General features: G+C 44.4%; 1 protein-coding gene and 1 long non-coding RNA gene across 2 annotated transcripts; one reads left to right on the top strand and one right to left on the bottom strand.

The window, feature by feature from the left end:
• Window positions 1-682: 682 nt before the first annotated feature.
• Window positions 683-14,154, top strand: LOC144250334 (uncharacterized). Its single transcript, XR_013342453.1, has 3 exons — window positions 683-1,696; window positions 11,910-12,015; window positions 13,968-14,154. It is a non-coding gene; the product is annotated as an uncharacterized LOC144250334 (long non-coding RNA).
• Window positions 7,445-18,648, bottom strand: Gabarapl2 (GABA type A receptor associated protein like 2). The gene is made up of 4 exons (XM_026409129.2): window positions 18,502-18,648; window positions 18,098-18,153; window positions 16,817-16,989; window positions 7,445-8,052 (listed from the first exon to the last, which is right to left on the bottom strand). Exons 1-4 carry the CDS (start codon window positions 18,533-18,535, stop codon window positions 7,944-7,946), a joined length of 372 nt encoding a protein of 123 aa, XP_026264914.1. The 5' UTR covers window positions 18,536-18,648; the 3' UTR covers window positions 7,445-7,943.
• Between the last annotated feature and the right edge of the window lie 239 nt (window positions 18,649-18,887).

Here is an 18,887-nt window from a genome sequence, read left to right as displayed (position 1 = left end):
GAGCAGTAGAGGGTGACACAACAGAACTCTCTAGATGAGGCAAACATGCTGTTTTAATTGCAGTGTTGATTCCTTGGGTATAAATATTTGTTTACATTTATTAAGGTCTATATTTTTGTATGTAATCATACCTCAATTTGAAATGTGTTTTAGAAACAAAATTCCTTGCTGGGGAGGCTGGGGTTGTGGCTCAGTGGTAGAGCGCTTACCTTGAGTGTATGAGGCACTGGGTTCAATTCTCAGCACCACATAAATAAGTGAATAAAATAAAGGTCTGTCAACAACTAAAAAAATTTTTTTTAAGTTTTAAAACAATTTCTTATCTGCTACTTGGTACAATTGAATGACTTGGGTCTAGATATTGAAGTAATTGTGTTCTGTTGATTCTACCATCAACTTCCTATGTGGATGTGGTGACTTCTGACCTCTCATCTGCTCTACAAAATGAAGTCCCAGGAATTAGGATGCTATACTACAATAAGAATGCTCTTTTTTTTTTTTTTTTTTTTTTTTTTTTTTTTAAAGGAAGGGTCTTACTAAATTGCCCAGGCTGGTCTTGCTTGAAATTGTGATCCTCCTGCCTCAGCCTCCTGAGTGCCTGGGATTAAACCCATGTGACACTACACCTGGCTATCATAAAAATGTTTTTCACTTTTTTTTTATTTGTTCTTTTTATATATTCATAAAGAAAACTTAACTGGATATATAACGCAATGAGAAACTTTCAAGAACTCTACCTATTTATGCTGTGACATACAGATGGCCGCAGTAGTCATATTGGTGATATGGATATGGGAGAAATGGAAAAAACTTTTGTCTTAATCTGGTAACCCAGGCTCTGGATTCAGATGTGGACATTTTGCCACTTGTCCAGATGAGCCAGCAGAGATAGGAATCAGTTTCTAGAACTAAGCCTGTTCACTGCTTTTCAAAGCCCAAATGTAGCAGAGTGTCTCTGTGGGAAACAAGGCAGAAGCAGAAAATCACTCCAAGAGGGAACTCAGACTGCCAAATAATTGGTCTCAAGCACGAGTTCACTGGACTTTGGCTCATTCCCCAAGGGGAAGAGCTCACAATGGAAACAGTGATGGTCACTTACTCAGGCAGCCAAGAGAATGAAAAGCACATTGAAACCCAGCAGTGTCCCTGCGGGAGAGGTACAGTGGGCCCCTTGGTGGTGAAACCGACCTGACAACGCAGCGGATCACAGAGCCCATTCCAGGCGTCTGTCTTCAGTTCCACAACAGACCTTTATGTGCACCCTCTCAGGAGATCTCTGAGAAATGATACGGCCAGCAGCCTAAGCTTTACCCCACAGCAGATTCGGGCTCAATCTAGTTTGCCCCTTTGCTTTGAATTCCATTTTGTTGATTAAGAGAAAGAAGAGCCCGCTTAGATGTAAAGTCCCTGCCAAAATACAAAAGTCCCTCCCACGCAGGCTTCCTCAGCTTCCCTTTCTTATTTTCGCCTCTTGTGGACTGTTTCCACCTCCAGTCGCTCTTTTCATGCTGTATTTGTTCCTCAGCTTATCCAGTGCCACTGTGAATGTCCTTCTGTCCTAGCACGTCATTAACTGTTGGGCTGAGAGACCAGCTGGACGGGGGTGAAGGAATGGCAGCACAATCTAAACTGCTCTGACCGTGCTCGCCCACCTGTGCCAAGCAGGCAGATGGCACAGCCGAGCTCTGCGCCTTATGTGAGTTGCTAAGGTGTGAATGCTTGTGTGCCCGCAAACTGTATGTGTTGAAATCCTAACTCCCGATGTGGTGGTATTAGGAGGTGGTGAGGTCTTAAGGGAAGAGCCCTCATGAATGGGATTAGCACCTTTACAAGAGACCCCAGGGTAATTCCCTGTCTCTTCTGCCTTGTGAGGATATAATAAGATGCCATCTAAGAATCGGGAAATCTGCTACCTTAATCTTAGACCTCCCAGCCTTCAGCACTGAGAAGTGAATTTGTTGTTTATAAGCTATCTAGTTTATGATGTTTTGTTGGAGTAGCCCAGACATGGGTTAGTATTTTGTTGGCATATACTTTGGCAGAATTCTGTCCTAAAATAATACTGTGGTAAAGGGCCATAAACCCAGATATCTTCAGGAGTAGGAAATAAAGAAAGCAAGTGGAGCCAGGCGTGGTGGCTTTGGAGACTGAGATAGGAGGAGACTGAAACAGAAGGATTACAAGTTCAAGGCCAGCCTTAGCACCTTAGCAAGGCCCTAAGCGACTTACAAAGACCCTGTTTCAAAATAAAAACTTAGTGATAAATGTGGCTTAGTGATAAATTGCCTTTGGGTTAAACCCCCAGTACCAAAAAAGAAAAAGAGAAAGGGAAAAGGAAAGCACGTGCGGTTAACTGGGAAGTATATTTCTTGTTCACACAGGAGAGTTTGTTTTGTTTTTATTTGTTCCATCTAATTATTGCCAGATCCTAAGAATTTTTTTCAGGAGAAGCAAGAAAATGGATTTTTTTTGGAGGGAGCAGGGCGTACTGATGACTGAATCCAGGGTCACTCTACCACTAAGCTACATCCCCAACCCCCCTTTTTTCCCATTTTTTAATTTTGAGATAGGGTCTCATTAAGTTGACTCAGGCTGGCCTCAAACTTGCAATCCTCCTGCCTTAGCCTCCTGAGTAGCTGGGATTAAAGGCATGTTTCACTAAACCCAACAAGAAAATAGGATTTTTCTGTACACTTCTTTGAATTACATGCAAACACAGGCCTTCATTTCAACCATCTGATCTAGCAGAACAAAGGTGGGTTTTGGCATTAGACTTGAGTTTGAATTGTGGCTGTAGGATGTACTGGTTGTGTGTTCTTGGGTAGGTAACTGCATTCTTAGAATGTCAGTGCCCTCGTCTTTGAAATGGGGGTTCCATAACACACTTGGCAGTGGGGTCACAGGGATGTGCCAAAATAATACACAGCACAGGGAAGAGGAGGGTGTCTGCCACGCTGACAGTGACTAGCATGTGGAACTCCAGCCGAGGCCTGCCCCTTCTGCTCAGAAGTGACTCCAACTTGCAGTCCTGACTTCTGAGAGTTTTTGCTAAAAATGTAAGAATCTGACCTCAGGAGAAGAAAACTGGACAGATTTGTGGAGCCTCTTGCTGCACGCCAGGCACGTGCACCTTGGCTTCCATATGGTGCTGCCTCCCACATCTGGAGCAGCAGCCTCTCCAGGGGCTGAGGAGGGGGAACAAGCCTGATCACAGAGGCATGTAGAGACCTCCTACGGAAAGCGTGGCTTTGCCTCAGTGTCAGCAACTAAGATTGAGTTTTTTTCCTAAGAAATAAAGATGAAAAGGAGTCAGTTGTACTTTCTTTTTTTGTGGGTACCAGGGATTGAACTCAGGGGCATTGGCCACTGAGCCATATTCCTAGCCCCATTTTGTATTTTATTTAGAGACAGGGTCTCACTGAATTGCCTAGTGCCTCACCATTGCTGAGGCTGGCTTTGAACTCACGATTCTCCCGTCTGGGCCTCCTGAGCTGCTGGGATTACAGGCCTGCGCCACCATGCTTGGCAGTTGTGCTTTTAAAAGCTTTCTACAATTCAGTCTAATGAAGAGTGAGTTCATTATCCTTGAAAGAGATCCTTGGGCTGCCTTTGACTCTGGTCCACAAGCCCATTCCACGACAGTGTGTTTCAGACACTGCTGCAAAATTAAGATGTGTTAGTGCTTGCTGAGTAGGCTCTCCGGTCCAAGGAGGGCTATCCCTCCTGAGCCTCATAAGTGTGCCAGTCCTTGTATCCTGCCCCCAAGGTACTGGATAAGGGATAGACATCATGTGCTCCTTGATAGGAGCGATGGCAAGTGACTTCACAGTGGAACAGCACAGCCCTGGGGAAGGGCACAGCATTCTCAGGAGCAGAGTAGGAAGTGCAGAGGACTAGGAGTCAGCAAATAAAAAGAAATGATGGTAGATTTGGGGACAGTTTTGCAGGAAAGGTATTTGAGGCCGAGAAATAGCCTATGTGAAGCTGAAGATGAGAGCAGAGATGCCAGGCTGACGGGCCCGGAGAGGCTGGGATCAGCTGACAACGTGCTTGGGTGGAAGGGGGAGGATTTTTATGTCTTATTAGACTGGTTTTGTCCAAGTGACACAGTACTTCAGGAATTTGGGGAAAAGGATCGGAATGGAAGTTACATTTGGGAAGTTTGACCTCCTCTGCGGCAGAAAGGACAGATTGCAGGAACAGGAATAGTGGCAGAGGCCACAGTCGAGGGGTCACTGCAGCATTTTGAAGAGAAATGATGAGACCCAGACAACAGTGGTTTGAGGAGCCCAAGGGATGGGGACTGACCAGGATTCACAGAGGCTGTGAGGCTGAGTGTGACCAGTGGATGAAGATGAGGGAGCATTGTGTTCCTCAGGTTTTTACTGTTGTGACAAAATACCTGAGAAAAATAATGTACAGGAGGAAATCTTAATTTTTGTCCTGTGGTTTCAGAGGTCTCAGTCCATGGGCTGCCAGGTCATAGCTGTGGGCTGGAGGTGAGGAAGAGCATTATGGCTGGAGGGTGTGCTGGAGAGCTGCTCAGTTATGGCAGCCAGCAGGGAAGTAGAGAAGAGGGACCAGCTACACCCTTCTCAGGCATGTCCCCAGTGACCCAAGTCCCCCAGATAGGCCCCACCTCCTCCAGTTTCCACCACCTCCCAGTATTGCCACCCAGGGATGAATGCACTGATGAGGTAGAGCCTCACGATCCAGTCACCTTCCCAAAGGCCCAACCTCAAACATTACTGCACTGGGAACCAAACTTTCAACATGTGAGCCTTTAGGGGACATTCCAGATCCAAATTGCAGTAAGGGTAAAGGATGACTTCAGGTTACTGCCTGAGAGAATGGAACACGGTGCCATGTGTCAGGAAGGGGTGCTGGTCAGAGCCTTCTATGATACCACAAGATGAGGGCCTCCCATGGACATCTGGAGGGGCTGTTTGGAGCTCAGGACAAAGTGGTAACTGGAGTCAAGAGCATGGTCTTGGACAATCTGTTTATAGGAAGTCGTTGAAGACAGGGGTCGGGATGCAGTCATCCAGAGAGAATGTACAGAATGAGAAGAGGGGGGCCCCTCTCTCCTGAGGATGGAGCCCTGGGGAAATGAAAGTTAGGGAGCAGAGAAACACAGGACTGGGTGACTGAGAGGCTGGAGGAAAATAGGAATAGCCAATTGGGAGCTTCAAGGAGGGAGGCATCTAAAGTGCAAAATATTATGCCAGGTGCAGTGGCACACACCTGTAGTCCAGTGACTTGGAAGGCTTGAGGCAGGAGGACTGAAGTTTGAGGCCACCTTTAGCAACTCAAGGAGACCCTGTTTCAAAATAAAGAAGGGCTAAAGGTGTAGCTCAGTGGTAGAGCACCCCTGGGTTAAACTTTTAAAAAAGAATTAAACATTAAAAGAAAGGCAAGGAAGATAACAGCTGTAAAAAGTGTCCAATGGAGAGATTATTTTGGTAACCCCCACAAACACAGGGCCAGGGAAGTGGCAGATCTGGAAGCCAGCCTCTCTTGCACTGAGAAGTAAAGGGGAAATAAGAAATAGGGGCTGGGGCTGGGGTTGGGGCTCAGTGATAGAGTGCTCGCCTTGCATGTGGAGGGTACTGGCTTCCATCCTCAGCACCACATAAAAATAAAAAAAAAAAATACAGGTGTTGTGTCCATCTACAACTAAAAAAATATATATATAGGAAAAAAAAAGAAATAAAGCCAGCTGCATTCACTCCTCTGAGAAGGGGCCTCTCTCTGTTCTCACTGTTGGACCTTAAACCAAAGTTACAAAATATTGCAAACATCAATGTAAAAAATAAATACCCACCACTCAACTATTTTTCTCTATTTGCTTCAGGTTTTTATTTTCAGAACTGAAACATGACAGGTGTTTTTAAATCCCCACATTCACCCATCACTAGCCCTATTCCCCTCCCTCCATGTGGTAACCACCATCCTGAACTTGGTGTTTCATTCCTTTGCACAGTTTATACTTGTATTACGTAAGTTTATATCATTAAGCAATATATACAGTTCTTTTGCACATTTAAAAACTTCTGAGTCTTGCTTTTTTCATTAATCAGCATTGGAGATTTGTAGATTTATGTTCATATCTGCAGCTCTTGTTCATTCATTTTAACTGCTGTATAGTATTCCTTTGTATGAGTATGCCACTTATTATCTCTGTTTTCCTGTTGATGAACATTTATTTCTAGTTGGTTTTTTTTTTTTTTTGCCATAAAAATGAGGTCACAGTGTTCAAGTACATTTCTTGTTTTTGTGAGGCTATTTCTAGAATATATACATAGAAATGGAATTTGATAGGCCATGGATTATATACACATTGAACTTTACCAGATATTTGCAACTTGCTTTTGAATGTGATGGTGTCATACACTTAAATAGGGTGTGTAAGAATTCTAGATACTTCACATCCCCAACATTTTATATATTGAAAAAGTTAAAAAATAAAAGGATGTATGTATATTTGATATGGTTTGATATGGAAAGATCACCAGGCTACAATGTTAAATGAAAAAAACAATGTAGTCAGGAGTGTGGCTCATGCCTGTAATTCCAGTTACTTGAGAGGCTGAGGCAGCCTCACCAATTTAGTGAGAACCTGTCTCAATATAAAATTTTAAAAGAACTAGTGATGTAGCTCAGTGGTAGAGTGCTTGCCTAGAATGTGCAAGGAAGGCCCTGGGTTCAAACCATGGCACTGGGGCTAGGGGAGCAATGTCGAGCTGGGCTCAGAGGTAAAGTGCTCACCTGGCAGATTCAGGGCCCTGGGTTTGATCCTCAGCACCACATAAAATAAATAAATAAAGGTATTGTGTCCAACTACAGCTAAAAAATAAATATATTTTTTAAAAGCAATATCTAGGGCTGGGGATGTGGCTCAAGTGGTAGTGCGCTCGCCTAGCGTGTGTGCAGCCCAGGTTCGATCCTCAGCACCACATACAAACGAAGATGTTGTGTCCGCCGAGAACTAAGAAAAGATAAATAAATGTTAAAATTCTCTCTCTCTCTGTCCCCCTCTCTCTCTCTTTATAAAAAAAAAAGCAATATCTATATATTTATAATGTAAGAAAATAAGGACAAATATTCATACTTAAGTATACTACTAAAAAAATAATAAAAAGAAATATGCCAGTAAAAAAGCCAGTAAAACTAGTTTCCCATAAGGGGCAGAAGTCAGAAAACAGTGGGGGAAATAAGACTTTGCAACGTATTCCTATCTTTTCATGTAGCCCTGGTACCTGCACCATGTGAATACATTAACTATTCTTTAAAAAAAAGTCCCCTTTTGATACCAAACACTGCTTCCAGTTCCAGACTGGGCTGCTATGGCCTCCATAAGCCCTTCTCCCAGCCTGGCAAAAGTAGGCACCATTTCTCTGACCCATTCAAATGAAGGTGAATAAAGAACATGGTCACACTGAAATGCCTTTATAAGAGGAAATTTTATTGTTAATTATTTACCTTAATAGTTTCAGAAAGAGGAACAGATTAGCTCAGTCCAACATGATTGGCAGTTGGCAGAATCTAGTGAAGCAAGTGTTCTGATTGCTAAGGATTTAATTTGGATGCTTTTAATACTTAGCCATCTAACACTTCAAACATAATCCAGATTAAATGCATCATTTATTTCCCTTTCACTTTTAATACCACACCTACCTCACTTCATTATGGAAATATCTTCATTAAATATGATTCCCAGAGGAACAAGTTCTCTGGAGAATATAGCCATGAGGACAGTGCACAAAAAGAAAAACTCAAAATAAAACTCTGTATGATAATTTACTAGTCTAGGGAAACAAAACTTTCCAATATATTAAGAAATAAATCCAGTTACAAATGCACTAATAGTTCTATGTGAAGAGGTTCTGGAACAACTGAAAATGGCCGGCTATTTACAAGATCCACAAGCAGGAACGATGAGCCTAGCCCAGCACTGGCCCTTGGAAGCCAAAAGTGTTCTCTCCGCTGTAGGCCACATACAAGAATCCATCTTCATCTTTTTCCTTCTCGTAAAGCTGTACCATAGTTAGGCTTGAGAGAAAAATAAAAAACATAATTGAAAATTGAGTCTGGGTGTCAGGAGAGCAAAACCCAAAGATAAGGAGCTTGATCTGTAGGGACATATAGTAAAAAATAATTCAGGAATCAGTATCTGCTGTGACCTGCAATCTGTTTTATGGAAGGGAAACGGAGCCATGAAAAGATTAAAACAAATTAGGAATCAGTAGATAAAACCAGAATTAAATTCTCCATCCTCCAGTCCAGAAGCAGAACCATGTAAGTAAATCCTTTTAAAAAGCCAGCTCCTTGAATGAGCTCAGGCTGGTTAGCACCTGAATTCTTTTTAAATGCCAAGGGCAAGGAGTGGGGGAAACTAAGCAAAATGAAGAGCCTAAAGACCATTCCTGCGTGGGTAAAGGACCCTGGTAAGAAAGAGTATATTGGGCTCTTTTCTCCAGGCTGGTTTATTAGAAGATTTATAACTTGGTCTTAATATGGTAGGTACAGGTAGGAGCTTCCCTAGCCAAAGCCTCTGTGTCCCCAAAACCTCTGCGTCAACATCATCTAAGAGAAGTTTCTCCCCTCACACATAAGGCAAAAAGCTCACATTGTATCTGGGATCCAAAGAGGCCTGCCTGCCCAAGCTCCAAAGAACCCTCCCGAAATAAAGAGTTTCCTTAAACTAAAAGTGTGGGCGGGAAGCTGGCTTTCCCTAGACCATAAAACAGACTGCAGTGGAAATCTAATCTAGTTCTGCAATGAACTGAGTTTTCCCAACTCCAGAGTGAGATGAGTAACACCCACGACACCATGCAAGTTTTTTTTTTTTTAATTTTAACGTTTATTTATTTTTTCCTTAGTTCTCAGCAGACACAACATCTTTGTTGGTATGTGGTGCTGAGGATCGAACCCGGGCCGCACGCATGCCAGGCGAGCGCGCTACCACTTGAGCCACATCCCCAGCCCACCATGCAAGTTTTGACCGCGTGTCTACTACCTAAGACAGCAGGAGGCATATGCGTGCTAAACTTGAGAGTGACCAAGAACGATGCTGTAACTAGAAGCAGCAGTAAGATGCTTGTCTGAAAGCTCACCTCAGACATTTGAGGTTAACAGCCTTGACAAGTCTCAACATGTAAACCAGGTGTGGGGGCAGCCTGATTAGAGAGGGGTCCCAGGCCTCAACCTGGTAAAGCGATGGCAGCCCCACCCCCTGCTGCTTTGCTGCTAGTGGGCTGACTGGGACCCACATGTAAACAGACACAGGCGCATCTATAAAAGGGGATTTTGTTTTCTCCTTTTCTATTCTTCCTGCACCATTTTCAAGCTTGGGACAGCTGTGTGGGAAGATTATTAAGGATTCGGGGTAGACAGCTATGAATATGCAATGGCCTGCTGCCAGCATCCCATAAAATAAGAACAGTGACCCTGTTAGGATTTCTTGACCTGGAATTTGTAAAATAAGAACTCCCTGGAACAGCTCTGTTTAATAAAAATGTCTGCTGTGACAAAAATGTCCTGTATCGATGCTGTCCTATACAGCAGCCTCTGACTACATTCAGCAATTGAAATGTGGCTTGTCTGAACTAGGATGTACTATAAGTGTAAAACACAAGATTTCAAAGACTTAGTATGAAAGTGAAATAATCTCCATTTTGATTAAATGTTGAAAGGATAAAATTTTAGATATTTAGGGTCAAACTATTAAAATTAATTTCACCTGTTTCTACTTTACTGTAGCTACTAGAAAATTTCCAAATCACATATGAGGTCTGCATGCCCTAAAACATGTGAGGACTCGGGCATAGGTAGGTAGAGGAAGGAATCCAGCTCATGAGAACACCTACAGTGCTCAGTCTCCACCTTGACTGCACATCAGAATCACTGGGGAACTTTACAAAGATCTCCCTGCCCAAGCCCCACCCCAGGCAACTAAGAATCTCTGGAGGAGGTACCCAGGCATTAGCACATTTTTAAATGCCTAAGATGAATCCTTATGCAGTCAAGTTGAGAATAAAGAAACATTCTTTTGTGGGTGCGGGGAGATGCTCATCTTTAAGAGCTCACATTACCAGGGAGTAGGAAATCAGGAAGTGAGTACAAAGCCAGCAACCAGCAGAAGAGCTTGAACATGCAACTGAGCCTCCCCAGATTTTTACCCAGTGACAGAATGCCTGGAGAGAAAACCCAGTTTTATTTGAGACTCTTCAGGATGAGACTACTAAGAAAACAATTAAAGCTAGTGCCACAACTCCCACAACTCTCTTTACCCCACATGGTCAGTGTTCAGGGTGCCACAAATGAGACCTGTGGTAACACCTCACCATTGCCACCACCAAATGTGTTAACACAGTGAGCAGACACTGCAATACAAAGACAACCGTTCCCTGGCACTTAGTTGGGTTCCATTTGGGAGACCACGTTCTGCTCTTTCCCTAGCAAGTTAGAAGCCCTAGTGCAATGACTCTAAATCCACTACTAAATAAGAAATATTCACAGAACTTCATACATACCAGCAGCCTACCCCAGACTCTCTATGGTGCGCACAGTGAGCAATGACTACAGAACCACTACTAACGCAGGTTCTAACACTCAGCCCTGACTTTTGGCAGGGTAGAGGCCCATAAAAAATGTGGCTTTTGCTTCTTTCTGCTTTGAGATTCCATTGTCTTTTAAGTAAAATTTGGGTTTGTCAGTTTAAGCAATGCCCAAGCAACAACAGAGGCTGATAAAAATCCTAGCTCTAACAACAAGCATGGGCCAAACACTGTTCCAAATACATAACACAGGTTAAGTCCTTCGATCCCCATAACAATCCTATAAAGCAAGTGCTATCACAATTCACAGTTCAAAGATAAGAAAACTAAGGCACAGAGAGGTCAAATAATGCACCCTATGTCACAAAACTAGGAAACATTCTTCATCAACTTGTGCTCCCTCTAAGAAGGAAAGACTTATGTCTTTTCTGATGTTGTAATGTGACAGCTAATGGTTGTGCCTAATGTACAGTCCAACCCTGTTCTTTTCCCACAAAGAATCATGTGGAAGTTCTATATAGTTGACAGCAAAGTAGTGTGTCCTTATAGTAGGGCAAGGAACTTGACAACCAGACAGTGCTCAATGTTACACAACTTCCTGATTTTGAGGCTTCAGTGGCTGCCATGGCACTTTGGTATGGTCAAATGACTTGAAAATAGCCGTTTCGGGACTGGACTACACTCATGCAATGTCAGAATAACTTGGCAGGAGCCAAAAAGAGCTGGACCACAAACAGAGTTAAAAAAAAAAAAATTTGTTTAAAGACCCATTAAAAGTATATTCAAGTGGAAGTACAGGGGGGGCAAAATGTAACCTTACTCAGCAGGTAGTCTGTATAGCAGAAGGCTGGAATGTTGGTTTAGAACACATTCCATAAGCCTCTCAGGGAATGAGCTCCCCTCTCAAAATCCAGAGGCCTGAGCCACAAGCACTGAATTGCTTGGAATGGCCGAGAACCCTGAAGCATAGAGGCAACTCTAATGCTTCTGCCCAGCTACGCTACCCAGGCCAGCTAGGTGGTGGAACATCTCACAAGCAGCACTGCAACGCCAAGGCTTCCTGCTCAAGTTAGTGGGAGGTGGCTTAGAAGACACCCAAAGGTAACCTCCAGTCCCCCGTATGCATGCCTAATGCTGTGTCATCAAGTACTTCATACACACATCTGAGAAGGATGCTGCCTGGATGTCAGGGGCACTGCCACCTTCTAAGTCTGATGAGGAAAGAAACAAGAAAAGATAATGACAAATGGAAGACATGCAGCCAATCTAAGGTGAGGTAGGACCCTGAAGTACTGAGTGAGATGAACCTAAATTTTTTCCTAAAACTTTGTTCCCCACTCCTTTATTCAGGATCACACAGACCCAGGCAAAACTACTTCTGCACTGGAGGAATTAACCAACAAAAAAGGGCAAGTTTCAGCAAGATCCACATCCAGAAATGGCCATGCTCCTGAAGGTAAACATTAATTTTTGTTTTGTTTTACAGTGCTGGGGATTGAACTTGGGGACTCATGCACACTAGGCAAGCGCCCTACCACCGAGCAACATCCCCAGCCTCAAACATTAGTTTTATGCTACTCAACAGCCCCATGAATTGAGGGAGGCTGATCTACAACTATGAGTGCTGAATCCATGTGAAACCTGCTGTCAGCTCCAGATCAAGGGCAGGTCACAGAGGCTGCGATTCAGGCTGACTCATAAACTGGCTGGACTGAGAAACACACTGGCCAGCCATCTGCTGAGGAACCCATGTCCTTTCACTGGACCTGGACTTATTTCTCAGCAGGAGGATAGGTGGGGTAAAGACAGAGGACAGTAACCACTACTATGGAAATTGGAAACGTAATGGCTGAAAAGGAAAAGTTCATATGGCCCTGAAGAGCCAGGAATGGTGACACACACCTGTAATCCCAACTAAAGGAGACTGAGGCTGGAGGATGGCAAGTTCAAGACCTGTCTAGGTAACTTAGGGAGATCCTGTCTCAAAATAAAACATTTAAAAAAAAAAAAAAAAAAAGGCCAAGCATGGTGGCACATGTCTATAATCCCAGCAACTCAGGAGGCTGAGACAGAAGGATTCCAAGTCTAAAGCCAGCCTCAGGAACTTAGTGAGTCCCTAAGCAACTTAGTGAGACTCTGTCTCAAAATAAAAAATAAGAAGGGGTTGGAGATGTGGTTCAGTAGTTAAGCATCCCTGATTCTCTCCTACCCCCCCACCAAAAAAAGGACTGGAGATGTAGTTCATTGGTAAAAATATTTCTGGGTTCAATCCTCAATACTAGAAAGTTTTTTTTTTTAATTATTTACATATGTATATGCGTATAGATTGTATATACATGTGGATGTCTATGTATATATTCATTCTGAAAGATCCCAAAGATTCTAAAATATAAAGAAATTCAGGTTATACCTGTTTATCAGATTTTTCTCTGAAATGAACAGACCTTGTTCCATTGCTGAAATAAACCCTGTGGTATTTACCCAGAAATGATCAAGATTGCTAAATTTTTGTGTGTGTGTGTGCTGGGGATTGAACCAAGGGCCTTGTTCATGCAAGGCAAGCACTCTACCAACTGAACTTTATCCCCAGCCCCAAAATTACTAATTTAAGCTCATTTCTAAATAAAGGATGCACCATAAGACACCATCATCTTTAACAGTACCAGTTTCGTGATGTCGAATTATAATATTTTAGATATTTAATAACAGACTTTTGTTTCTATTTTTAAACAGGGAATTAAGATTCCTAGCTGCCATGGTGGTGCATGCCTATAATCCCAGAGGCTAGGGAGGCTGAGGCAGGAGGACCGAGTTCAAAGCCAGCCTCAGCAATGGCAAGGTGCTAAGCAACTCAGTGAGACCCTGTCTCTAAATAAAATACAAAAAATAGGGCTGGAGATGTTGAGTGTTCCCAAGTCCAATCCCTGGCACTCTCTTCCCCCACCAAAAAAAGAAGATGATTCCTGTCTGTGCTCTAAAGATACAAGACCATTGCCAGACCTGGGTTCCCCACTAAGGCCATGGCTGGGAAATTTATGTTCTTTGTCAGTTCTCTCTGCAGCAAGTTAGTTCCCTTTCTGTTTTTGCCCTGATTCCTGATACAGGTACCTAAACTGAAAATTCAGCTTTCCACTGCTAAGTGAAAAAGGAAAGTGAGATTCTCCCATTTGTTAAAAAAAAAAAAAAAAAAAAAAGAATTCAGAAAGAATTAAGGAAGTAAAACTCCTAGGGATAAACCCGTCTCTATTTAACTCTAATTATTCTAAACTATAATGAAACCTCAAGGCAAAAATAACTGAAGTTACTTCTTCAGCCTCAGGCATAAGTGATTCCTGTGCAGACCTGTCAATTATTCGAGAAGAGCTCCTGCAGGCCTGATGCATCCTCTGTATGTTCTGATTTCCCCAGCTACTCTCTGCAGGCTGCAAGCACTGGGTGAAGGTTAAAGGAGACTCCAGGCTTCCCCAAGGAGGCTGGAAAAGAGCTAAAGAGGAGGCTGTTCAATTGCTCTGGGGAGAAGATGGTGAAGCTGAGTCACACATCAGCTTTAAGGAGACCCCATAGCACTTTCATTTGTGTTGCTATAGGTGATTACATTTGCATAAAGCCTGATGGTGTCACATGCCTTTTTTGTTTATAAACAAATTTGGTTTTAAGAGTAAAACTCCAGGGCTGAGGCTGTAGCTCAGTGGCAGAGCGCTTGCCTAGCATGTGTGTGAGGCACTGGGTTCAATCCTCAGCAACACATTAAAAAAATAAATTAAAAAACGATGCCATCCATCTACAAAAAAAAAAAAAAAAGAATAAAACTCCAAGATAAGCTGGGTCTATAATTCCAGACTGTGAGACTGAGGCAGTAGGATCCAAATTCAAGGCCAGCCTAAGCAATTTAGCAAGACCCTAAGCAACTTAGCAAGACCTGGTTTCAAAATAAAAAATAAATAAAAGGGCTGGGGATGTGGCTGAGTAATTAAGCATCCCTAGGTTCAATCCCCAATACAAAAAAGAAAAAAAAAGAATAAAACTCCAAGATGAACAAAGAATGGTTACATAAATTGTGGGGCAAGATATCATTAACTGTACCCAAAAGTGCTATGGACCTGGGTAGAGGGGCCCCAGCTGATGTTCTTTCTCTACATCCTAAAGAGTGAGGATTTGAGTTCTAAAATTCCTCTTTGTTGCTAGGCATGATGGGCATGCCTATAGTCCAAGCAACTCAGTAATCTGAGGCAAGTTTGAGGCCAGCCTTAGCAACTTAGTGAGACTACGTTTCAATTTTTTTTTTTTTTTTTTTTTTTGTGGTGCTGGGGATTGAACCCAGGGCCTTGTGCATGGGAGTCAGGCACTCAACCAACTGAACTATATCTCCAGCCCCATATGTCTCAAAATTTGAAAAATAAAAACAATACGGACTCGGGGTATAGTGGTAGAGCATTCTAGGTTCAAGGGTTCAATCCTCAGTACTGCAAATAAAAATCCAGATTTGGGTCACATGTAATCTACTTTAGGAAGGATTCTCCCAGACTGAAAAGGCAAATGGGGCTTGGAGAGAAAATGGCCCTGAAGCAACCTCTCCTGACCTGAGAATCACTTTTCATTTCCAATTCCATTTATATCTCAGGGATAATAAAAAAGGGGTAGCTCATAAAATCTACAGCCATTTTAATTGCTAGATTACCATGGCACCATCAGAGAAATAATGTTTCCAAAAGCCTGCTTCATTTCCTCAAGGAGTATCAGAAGATCAGCATGGAGAAAAATAAACTCAATGCCATAGATCCTAGTCATCTACTTCCTCCCACTGAGCTACCACCACCTCCAGGAAGAAGGAAAATAGGATCGCCAAAGCTCTGTAAAGTTCCAGGTGGTATGAAATAAGATTTTCCTCCTCCACCACCTTAAGGGAAGCTGAGAGTGACCTCAGGGGCCTAAGGTCTCCTCCCCTGCTAACACACTGCTCAGAGGCCTATAAAGGGAGGGTACAAGATCCCAACAGTGACAAGATCACTACTAGAAACACCACCATAGCTTCCAGAGCTACAGCAATAGCAGACCAAGGCACTCAAAGAGCAGTGCCTTTCATTTCTTTCCTGCCCCGCCTTGCTAACACACAACAGGAAGTGGAGGTGGTAGAGACTGTGAAAGCAGCAATCAGACCAAAGAATAGCCAGTTTTTCACCTTTAGTAAAAATAAGGTCTGGAATTTGACTCAGGCCTCTTCTGGAACTTTTAAGAATTTTCAACAGGAACATATTCTGGCTAGTTCCCAGCGCTGATGAACACCTTAAGTATTGACTGACTGACTGATTACAATACTAGGGACTGAAGCCAGGGTCTCATGCATGCTAGGCAAGTGCTCTACCACTGAGCTGAATCCCTAGCTCTCCTTATTTTACTTTGAGACAGTGTCTCACTAAGTTGCCCAGGCTAACCTCAACCGTGGGATCCCCCCGTCTCAGCCTCTCAAGTCACCGGAATTATAGGCATGAAACCTTAGCTTTTAGAAGTTTACTTTTGGGTGGTAACATGAAACCTAGTTTGAGTCACTAAGATGTGACCAGGAATTTACACTGAGGGGGCCAGAATCTAGTTCTGAGCTCAGAAGTGTCCAATTAGTACTAGGAAAGGACTGACCAAAGATTCAAACTGAGCCTGTCCATTTTTTACAGGGAACTAAAGCTGAATTGTCAACTACACTGAAGAGAGAAATTACAGTGCTCCTGTCTAGATTCAGGTGTCAACAGGCAGCACAACAATTAAGCTGACAAAGGTAGTGTAGGTCTGTGAAGGGACTTCAAAGCCCTTAACTGGACAGCAGCCATTTTATCAGACTTAAGGATCAGGCAGATACTGACTCACAATGGCAAAGAGCAGACATTTGTAGCAAGCAAGATTATTAACTGAAGCTGAGCCTCAGGAGGGCCCATAAGCTTCCAGTGGAGAGCAACAGTGCTGATTTCAGGAACCATTAGCAGAAAATCTCATTTCAGGCCTAAATTCTATCTATGGCTTAAACCTGAGTAAGGGGATCTGAAGCTAGAACATTTTCTTTTAAAGTCCAACCTTGTCTTATTTTCTTGAGCCAAAGTTCACTCAAAAGTATTTCAGCCCTTTATTATTTTCCTGGAGCTATGGTTGTGGCTCCACATTTGCAGGGTCAGGACCCCTAGAGTTTCCAGACCTCCAAAGTGTTGAGTTCAATAAGCAGCCAAAGAGATGTCTAATACCAGAGGGCTCATCTAGTAAACATCTCTCACCTGGACTGTGGGACTGTCTTATCCACAAACAAGAAGATTGCCTTTTCAGAAGGAAGCTGGATCCTTTTCCTGATGATCCACATGAACTGGGCCACAGTGATGTCAGATGGAACCAAGTACTTCCGTTTGTCAATATCAACAATCTGAGAGCCAGAGACTTTTTCCACAATCACCTGGAAAAGTAAGAAGAGGTCAAGACTGGATTTCCTAAATGAGGCTCTGGCCTTACACTGTCAGGGAGGTGATGAACAGTGTGGGCAGGGATGTGGGTGGGAAACTGCATAGCATGAGAAAATATGCCCATGACTTAATAAGCCACACTCTGGAGGCTAAGAACCAATATAACTGTGTTATAGGGAAAACCTAAGTGCTTTTCTGTGGTCAATTATCTCTCTCACCCCTGATCTCAGCATTTGAAAGAGAAATACAGCTACTAAGCTTTTCAACATTTTATCCAGGCAGACACAAGACAATCTGGTGAGGGTTTCTCCAATGGCCTCTTACTCTAGTACCCCAGAATGGACCCACACTTCTGGAGAAGTAAGATCCCAAGGAACACAGGAAACAAGAATGAATGGACTTAGAACATGCTTGGCAATCCCAGCCAGTCAAGAATAAAGCTGTTCATATGGGCTGGGCTGTTACTTCTCTCTGAACAGGTTTTGAATTTGCCCCTCCAGCTCCCTCCCGCAAAGGAATCAGTTACAAGCAAAGAGCTATAATAACAGACCACGATGTCCCTTGAAAAATCAATAAGGATGATAGAAACTATCCCCCCGCCCCATGAAATATCAGATCATTTGTATTATTGATTAAAGGGAAAAAAAATTCAGATTTTTTTTTTGGGGGGGGTCAGGCATGATGACAGGGTCAGGGTGAAGAAAAGAAGCTAGTAAAGATGGAGGTTCAAAGTTAAAGCTGAAGGTCCTGGGACTAAAGTAGTACTTCCAAGACTAAAGTGACAGACTCCACCACCATTCCCAAAGTGGCAGTGACCTGTTGCCCTGTCCTAGAACATCGTTCCTTACATAATTGGCGAGGGAGCCCAGAGACTGCAGACAGCTCACTGGCCTAGATCGGGAGATTCAGCACTGAGGCACCTGAACAGCACCAGCCCTAGCCCCTTACTCCCTGGCCGCCGCCGCCCCGACCCAGACTGGCCCATCTGCTACAGGGACTGGAACCCCAACTTGTCAACTGTTGAATGGCCTAAGGCCCTATCACGGCTCCTCGACGACACAGGTGACAGTGGGGTGAGGAGGCGAGGGTCCAAACACTCACTGGAACCCGGTCAGGATACTTCGCTCGGATCTTCGCGGATTCCACGCATCTATGTTCTGGGAGAGAAACACACCGAGCTGACGTCGCGCCTGCCCGCCGGCAGGTCCTCGGTTCCCCGGCCGCTGACCCTCCTCCGCCCTTCCCCCCCAGCGACCCGTGCACCCCGGGCCCTGATGTGGCGTCCCCACAGCCGCAGTCCTTCGTCCCCTAGTTCCCGGAAGAACCCGCGGAGGTGGCAACCGGTCAGTGAAGGGCCCGGGGATGGGGAGGTGGCAGGGCCTTGGCGACCCGAGCCCGGAGCGCGGCATCTGCCCCGCCCGCCCTGGCCCAGAGCGGCTCGGTGGGGGAGGGGGCTCCCCCGCCGCTCCGGTCCCCTGCCGCTGGGCAGGCGGCCGACTGCTTACCCAGCGAGTGGTCCTCCTTGAACATCCACTTCATGGCGGCGGCGGGGAGGGGACGAACCCGGCTCTCGGAGCCGCGGAGTTGAGCGAACCGACCACAACAACAACGACGGCGGCGGCGCAGGCGGCGACTACACGACAGGCGGGACTTCCTGCTGCCAGAGCCTAGCAACCGGTCGGGGCGGGGCTTCCGGCGCCATTCGATAGGGCGCCTCACCTGGGGGCGGGGCCCTCTCAAGGGGCGGGGCCGAGGAGCTGGGGGAGGGTGGGGAAGGTGAAATGTGGACGGTGGCTACCGGGTGCGTGCGTGAGTGATGTTGTGGACGCCGGCTAGGAGTGGACAGGAGTGTGGTGTCGGGGCCGTGGGGTTCCGGAAAGGATGAGACTAA

The sequence above is a fragment of the Urocitellus parryii genome, chromosome 15, assembly GCF_045843805.1.
Source record: "Urocitellus parryii isolate mUroPar1 chromosome 15, mUroPar1.hap1, whole genome shotgun sequence".
Lineage (NCBI taxonomy): Eukaryota > Metazoa > Chordata > Mammalia > Rodentia > Sciuridae > Urocitellus > Urocitellus parryii.
This window is presented reverse-complemented; position numbering and strand designations above follow the sequence as displayed.